We start from the raw sequence: 7,772 nt of genomic DNA on the forward strand, positions 1-7,772 counted from the left end.
TATTTTACTTGCCTTCACCTTCCTAGGCTGGTCCTGCCTCAGAACAAGGATGGAATGAACTCAATTCAACATGTTTGGGTGGAATTTCCCTGCAAACTGCCAGAACGTGCTGCTAGTCCTGAAAACATTGCTGGGATGTGAATGTCCCATCCCTGGAAGCATTCAAGGCCAGTTTGGACAGGTCTAGATGATGTCCTTGCCTAATGGCTGGGGGTTAGAATGACTTGAGGTCTCTTCCAACCGAAACCATTCCAAGATTCCACAATGTTACCTCCAGGCACGGCATAATAGGCAGTGGGGTGCTCCAGACTTTGGGGTCTCTGGTGGGATAAGGGCAGGAGCCAGCAGGGGAGTGTTTGGGAGCCCTGGCTGACCCATCACCCCAGGCTGTGACCCAGGAGCAACGGGCGCAGTCCAAATCCAGGCTGGGGTGTGCTGAGAGAGGAGGTGCTGGAGCTGACGCCACCAGAGGGAGCAAAAACTCCTTCAGCCTGGGAGCATGCAGGGAGAGGTTCTCCCAGCCATGCTGGGGCACTGGGGGTGCTCCGATTTCCCGTGGGATTTTTCCTGGCCCTCAGGTTAAACACAAGTAGATGATCGTTGGATCAGGGTTTTCCCTCTCCTTCCTGCATAACTTCTTCTGCAACTGCCTTGCAGAGTGGGCAGCAACCTGGAGAGAAATGCCAAATGCAGAAAAGGAGGAAAATGCAACAAGTAAACCCTTAATGTAGTAAAGTTAGTTGAGCTCCTAAAGTCACAGCAGCAGACCAGGGGGTCCCAGCTGCCCAAAAGGACGACCATTTGACACTGTCCCTACCAAGCTGCCCACCACCCTCAGCCAGCCACATGCTCCTGATTTTGGCTACAACTCATCAATCCTCATATTTGTTTTATTAAAATCCCTTGAGGGCTGGGCAAAGGAAAACAAGTCAATATGTAGACGGACAAACCAGGGCAAGGTCCTCACATTATGCTTTGGGGGTGATCTGCTGCTCTGGGCCGTCTAGACACATTTCCAGGCAAATGCCAATGGGCAAATCCAGGAAGGTGGGACAGTGCAGTCCTGTGGGCACAGCCCTGGGACAAGTAGGAGCAGGAGTAAGCCTGACAAGCTGGACACCCTCACTCGTAGTGTCACTTTGGGAGTTTCTGCAGACACAGGGAGGGGAGTGATGGTGAAACTTCCCCTGGGATTGCCTTGGTGGGGCTGAGGCGCCTGTGATGTGCTGGCCCTGGATGCTGCTGTGGGACCCAGAGCTGGGGACGGGACAGAAATCAGGTTGCAGCACTGCAGAGCTTTCCTTTGGAGGAGCTAGAGTGGGAAGGGAAGGAGAAGGAGACCATGTGCCCTGACGAAGGATCCCCCAGCCAGAGGAGCAGGATGCAGAGAGGGGCTGGATCCAGCTCTTCTCTGGAGGCACAGGACAGGCATCACCAAACAGAGCCGGGGGTGGACTGGCTGGATTGGGCTACAGCGCTCAGAGAAGGAGTGGGTGGCACGGAGCAGCAAGGGGAGATCAGTGACAGCAGCGCTGACCCGAAGCTTACAGGAGCCTTCGGGGAAACAGGGACCTGCCAGCAGCCCGGTATGAGCACTGACCATGCAGGATGCTTTTGGGAGCAGCTGGGGGGGCTGCAGGGAGGGATGAGTTAGGTACTACTCTGCAGGGCCTTAGGGGTCAGCCCCCACCTGGGGGTGGCACAGGGGTGGGTGTGGGCAGAGATGGGGTGTGCAGCATGGGGAGGGGGTGGGCAGCAGGGGGAACGTGGAGGGAGAGGAAGGCGGGCCTGGGGGGAGGCTGGAAGGGGGTGGAGTTGCTGTTTTTCCTTTGAGCACGGTGAAGACTTTTAGCTTGTAACTTGCATTTGTGGAGCTCCCAGCCGGCAGACACCAGCTCTCCCTCCCGCGGGAGAAACCCGGGGATCCGACAGCACCGCTGCGCTCTTTCGGGAGCAGGTGGGGAGGGCAGGGGGCATGGGGTGATCCCCGGCTGCCATCCTCTCCCCCAGGTCCCTTTCTCCTTTTCTCTCTCTCTCCTTTTGATTGTTTGGGGGCTCGTGCTAATGCTCTGCCAGGAAGGATCTGTGATCCACCCATCCATCAGCTGCACGGACTGGCTTCCCACTTGCTCACAGCCTTGAGGAAGTTCCCTCTCCATCCCGGGCGCTGAGAGAGGAAAGGCAGGAGGTGGCTTGGCGCTGCGGAGCCCTGGCCTGTGAAGGGTGGACAGGGAGACAACAAGCTTCCCTTTTACCTTTCCCGAAGATTTGGGGTCACATATAGACCATGAATGGATCCTTTTTCAACCAGACTCTCCTGGAGGAGGCAGCTGACCCCAACAGGACTCAGGGCTTGGGAATGCTCACGGCCTGCTGCAATGGGACCAGCATGGTGCTGGCGACTGATGGCAGCTCCTTGATCCTGGCACCCGATGAGAGGAGCCTTTTCATCACAAGGGTGGTGCAGATTGCAGTCCTCTGCGTCCTCTCCTTGACTGTGATGTTTGGCATCTTCTTTTTGGGCTGCAACTTGCTCATCAAGTCTGAAAGCATGATTAACTTTCTGGTGAAGGACCGAAGACCTTCCAAGGACGTGGGTGCTGCAATCATGGGACTTTACTGAAGCCACCAGGCTCTTGTAGGCAAGTGAGCTGTCTGGACCTGGTGTTGAGATGCACATTGCCGTGTGTTTGGGGCAAATGGGGGGAGTGGAAGGGGGGGAGGGGTCTTTTAGTCTGTCTGTGTGCATGGGAAAGCAGACCTGCTCTTCCCAGTCAACAAAATGTGATGGTGAATGGGTGAACCACCCCAGAGCTGTGAGAAGCACAATAAATCACCAGCATTGTGTTGCACGCAGTAATGGCTTAAGTTTTGCATTAAACTTGCAGAAACAGTGATGATATGGAGATCTGGACTCTACTGCTGTTACCTTGGATACCGCTACCTGGGATTTATGGCTAAAAAAAAAAGGCAAATAAGTCGTTGCAAAAAGAAAACAAAAGAACAAACTAATGGGAGAGCAAAATACAGGGCACAGACCTCGTCTTTGAGAGGGGCAGGGGAAGGCAAGTGCCGTGTGGGTCATAAAACAAAGTCTGCATGCTAAAAAATGTCAGTCTGTTGTGTTTTGGACCTCGAGCATGCATCTTCTGGTAGTTTTGTAACAGGGAAAGCATGTTCTTCCTTATTTCCCTGAGCTATCCTGTTAAATAAACTGGTACTTGCTTCTTTCACACTATGGTGGAAGAAGAAAAGGACCCAGATAAATAGAAACCCCTCCCCACCCCTAAAAGAAAGGCATGCTTGTTTTTGTACGCACCAGTCTCTTTTTCCAAGTGCTACATTGTTACAGTCCTTGAGGTTTTGTAATTTTTGTAAACTGGTGGACAATCCGTTAAAAAAAAAACCCCATGTTTTAACAGAATTTTGTGTTGTCTTTATTATTTCTCTGTGTGTGTAGTTCAGGAATTTCAATCCTAGTTCCAGGTATAATCATCTTACCTTGAAGTGGAGTGAAATTAGAGATATTTCTTTAAAGCAGAAACCAGTATAATTTTTCACAGGCAAGTATCACTTTCCACTAGCAAATAAATTCATCAAGAACTGTGTATCCCAGGCTTGTGTTGAATACGCAAGCACATTGCTGAAACAGAGACTCATAAAGATGCTCTGAGTGCCTCTTGCAAAGCAAGATTTCAGCCTTTGAGTTAAAACCTCTAGCTCCTCTGATCCTGATGAGCTGTCAAAGCTGAATTATATGAGAGGAGGAAGACTCCTGACCTTTGTTCTGTGATGGAATTACAGCTCTGGCTGTGGGTGTGAGGTAGAAATAATTTGTATTTTGTTGCACCAACAATATTTTCGCTGTGTTCCCTTCTGCAGTGGGAAAGCAATCCTGGATACTGGAGGAGCTGATGAGCTGAGCTACTTGAATGTAAATCTAGAGGAACAGATCTCTGCCTTTCCCAGAGGGAAAAAACATGATTAGAGAATGTTTTGTAATTAATTGTTATTTGCTGAGTACCTTTTCAAGTTCCCACACAATGCAGAGCAGGACCAATGCAGTGCTGTCTCTGGTTGCTCGCAATGACCTGTTGCCTGTGTCAGCCTTAGGAGCCCACTGACAACATGGCAGCAGGGGCAGAATTTGTGATTCAAAACTCTGAAATGTCCTGTTGGTGGCAGTGGAACGGTTGAACAGGCAGCTCTGGTTTTTATGAGCAGTTGCAGGTCTACAGACCTGACCCACCTTCTCAGTGCAGAGGGTCTTCTGCCCTGCTGCCACATGTAAAGTGGCCTCACACAGCAGCCTGGAAGGGTATTTTGGTCCCTGCTGCTGTGAGGGGTGTTGTAGCTGTTGATCTCCTGGAACAGACTGCTCAGAGTGATGCCTTGGATGCAAACTGGCACAGGGTGCCTAGGGATGCTGTGGTTGCCCCATCCCTGTAAGTGTCCAAGGCCAGGCTGGACAGGGATTGGAGCAACCTGGGATAGTGGAGGACCCCAACCACGGCAGGAGTTGGAACTGGATGGGCTTTAAGATCTCTCCCAACCCAAACCATTCTGGGATTCCATGATTCCATGATCTCTTTGCATATGAGTACAAACCACCCCCATTGCAGGACCACAGCCTGGTCAGAGGTGAGGGGGAGACATGAAAAACCCCATAGCAGGCAATGACCCAAGCTCTGCAAACACTTGGGCGGTACTTGTGTTTGTAACCTAAAGGTGTATCTGTATCTCCAGGCTGTTGTGCTGTCACAGGATAACCCAGATGCGCTCACTGAACTCCCATCCCATCCTGCCTTCAGCTGGCATTTGGTCCCTCTTGCCAGTCCATCCAGCAGCTGTGGCCCCAATGCAAAGGACAACTCACAGATGATGGAAGAAACCTTCCAATACTAGCAAGGAGAGCAAGGCACAGGGAAAGCTGCTAATGCAATGAAAAGACCAAATTTATTTTTGCCCTGCAGCAATGCCATGAGTGAAGCAGCTGGTCACACATCTCAGCTGTCCCCACCTCTGCCAGGGCTGTGACAGCTGGTGTATGTGGTGAGAGTCTTGCCATGTGTCCTTAGAGGCCACATCCAGGAATGGGGCATGGGGGTCTTCAACCCTTTTGTGCTGTGGAGTGTTCCAGAGGAAAGGAGAAACATCATCCACAGAAGGCTCACATACACATGAGCTGAAGGAGCAATGAAACTCCCCAGAAAGCAGAGCTGGGAACCTGCTGAGGCAGGTGCAGTTTGCTCAGGACTCAGCTGGGAGAGGGAACATTTTCCACATGGGTCCTTGGGGCAAGAGCCCAAATTTACATTGTCTTGTCCATCCTCTGGTCATGCTATGGCTCTTTCCTGGCATCAGGGAATGTGTCTGCATCACCAGAGTGTGTGGACCAAGAGGAGGATCCTCAGAGGTGGTTGGTGGCACCATCTACATTTGCCATATTACAGCACGTGTCTCCATATGCTTCTGCCTTCCTTGTGCAGGGGTTAAGACACTTAGAACACTTGCATATGTCCTTATCCCATTAGATTTCCAATAAAAGTCTGATTACCCCACTGAGGAGGAATTATTTTTGGAAAAGAAGGCTAGCATCATGAAGGAACCCCTTGGGTCAGAGATTACAGGTTTAAAGACTATCTTGAGGTGAAGTCATGGTTGCTTAAGGGAAGGTGCTGTGGGTACCATGATGCTTGCCAGATCTCAGGGGAAGAGCGGTGATCTCAGACTCTGAAAACCCAGCTGTCCTTCCTCAGAGGCATGAGTTCAGCAGCTGGAGGATGAGGTTGCTACTGAAGGGCTTGTTGAGGAAAGCAGACCATAATGGCTCTTTCTGCTGCCTTTCCCCACAAGCTGTGGTTTTCCATCTAGCACCTACTCATTTAGCATAAACTCACAAGGGGGTACCAGCTCCCAAGAAAATTTAAACAGGCCTTTAAAAAACCTATTTTTTATTAATATATTTTAGGTTTGGGGTTTTTTTTTTTTTTTTAATTGTAATTCTTGCTTGTAGCACGATAACTTCCAGAGTGCCACTGGGGTGTCGGGAGCTGTTCAAGCATGACTGAGAGGCACTGCTGGAGGGACAGGGAGGGAAGGGATGTGCTTAGGTGGATCATCACATCAGTGGCAGACTGAGGACCAGCCATCGAGTCTCATCTAAAATCTCCTCCTAGCAGTGGAACACAAGCCAGTGGGACTGGCTACACCGGTCTGAGCCATCTAGTCTGCATCCCTTCTCTGAAAAGATCCATGATTTTAGGCAATACATGATCTTGGAGGTCCTTCCCAACCTTAATGATTCTTTTACTCTAGGTCTCTGTGGTCAGTCAAGCTGTCCTGCCCACCAAGAGCAATCTGCCCTGGACCTTCACCATCCAGCTCCCTGTCTGGGCTGGTCCCCATTTCCTGTGATTCTGCTCCAGCTGGAATTTCTTCTTTCTAGACAGGCAGCAGGGAGACAGCAGAGAAAGGCACGTGAGAGCATTTCCCCCTGCTGAGCTGCCTGCAAAGGGAAATCCTTTACTTATGGAATCACTGGCTGTACAATTGCAGAAATAAAGAGGTGACTTGATCCACCTGGAAAACACTGGTCATACAGATGTCCCTGTGGTGGGGAAAACACCAAAGTCCCAGATGATACCCATCTCTTTCCCCTGGCCATGGCAGTTTGGACTGAGGGGATGGAAGAGTTAAACATGATGAGACAGACAGACAGATTGTGGGGGGAAGAAGGATCCCAACCTGAGCTTGGCACCAGATGTACCAGAGCACCTGCACCAAACACGCATAGTATTTAATAATTCCTGAGAATCACTGTGGTAATAAACCACAGAGTCAGGTTGTTATGGTAACAGTTTAGGTGTTTTTTAGGCAGGGAGGAATTACTCGGGTTGTAACCTCAATCCAGACTGAAGACATTTCTGAGAGGCAAGAAAATAAAAAATAAGTAAAATGAAATCAAATTAGATAAGTAGAAGTTTCCTGTCTCTTTTCTGGCAGTCCTGGGTTTGTTCTGTAGGCAGGTGGAGGGAACCAGGTTGTTCCAGACACATGTTGCCCTGGAAAGCCTTAGGAATAGCTGGAGTGGATCTCTCCAGGTTTAAACTGGGTGTGAGATGGGGTGAGGGGCTGAAACCATCTCATGGATGGGTCTAGGATGATGCTCTGCCACCACCTTGGTTCCTTGCCACACCTCTAGCCTGGGTCCAGGTGTGTCCCCAACTGGCTAAGGGGTAGGACGCTATTGTCTTTGCAGGTATGCATACACAAAGGAGCAGTGATGGACAATCCCTGATCCTAGCTGGCCCCATAGCATGCTGCAGTAGTCCCAGGTAACAGCCTGCCCCATGTCTCAAGTGATGGATGTCCCAAAGCTGGTCTCCAAGACAAGACAGGCATTTGGGGGCTGGAAAGGGGTAACAGATCACTTTTATAAATCCCCATGACAGACCTAAGAAGAGAGCACATGTTTCCTGGGCTCTAGCAAGGTTTCCAGGCTGCTGTGCTCTCAAAGGGGCAGCTATCAACAAGATGGAAATTTTTTTGTGTCTCCCTCCTACCCTCCCAGCTCTGGGCAAAAAGGCATTTCCACTTCCCCTTCCAAACCAATCCCTCCAGCAAGTGCATGAGGTCTGTCCAGCTGATCCTCATATGAAATTTTAATTCAGTGCTGGTTAAAGCGGCAGCTCTGTGTTTCTCTGGCGGAAGTGGAGGCAGTGCATATTGGGTTCACTTAGCAGAGATGTGGCTTGAAATCTGCAGTGCCA

At 50.4% G+C, this 7,772-nt stretch overlaps 1 protein-coding gene across 1 annotated transcript; it reads left to right on the forward strand.

Annotated features, from left to right (window-relative positions):
* The first annotated feature begins 1,496 nt into the window (after nt 1–1,496).
* Nucleotides 1,497–3,418, forward strand: RPRML (reprimo like). The gene is made up of 2 exons (XM_040087430.2): nt 1,497–1,586; nt 2,011–3,418. The coding sequence occupies exon 2, from the start codon at nt 2,288–2,290 to the stop codon at nt 2,621–2,623; it is 336 nt and encodes a 111-aa protein (XP_039943364.1). The 5' UTR covers nt 1,497–1,586; nt 2,011–2,287; the 3' UTR covers nt 2,624–3,418.
* Nucleotides 3,419–7,772: the final 4,354 nt, after the last annotated feature.

The sequence above is a fragment of the Hirundo rustica genome, chromosome 27, assembly GCF_015227805.2.
Source record: "Hirundo rustica isolate bHirRus1 chromosome 27, bHirRus1.pri.v3, whole genome shotgun sequence".
Lineage (NCBI taxonomy): Eukaryota > Metazoa > Chordata > Aves > Passeriformes > Hirundinidae > Hirundo > Hirundo rustica.

Coding starts and splice junctions, on each gene's coding strand:
- RPRML (XM_040087430.2), top strand. CDS start 2,288: ATGAATGGATCCTTTTTCAACCAGACTCTCCTGGAGGAGGCAGCTGAC.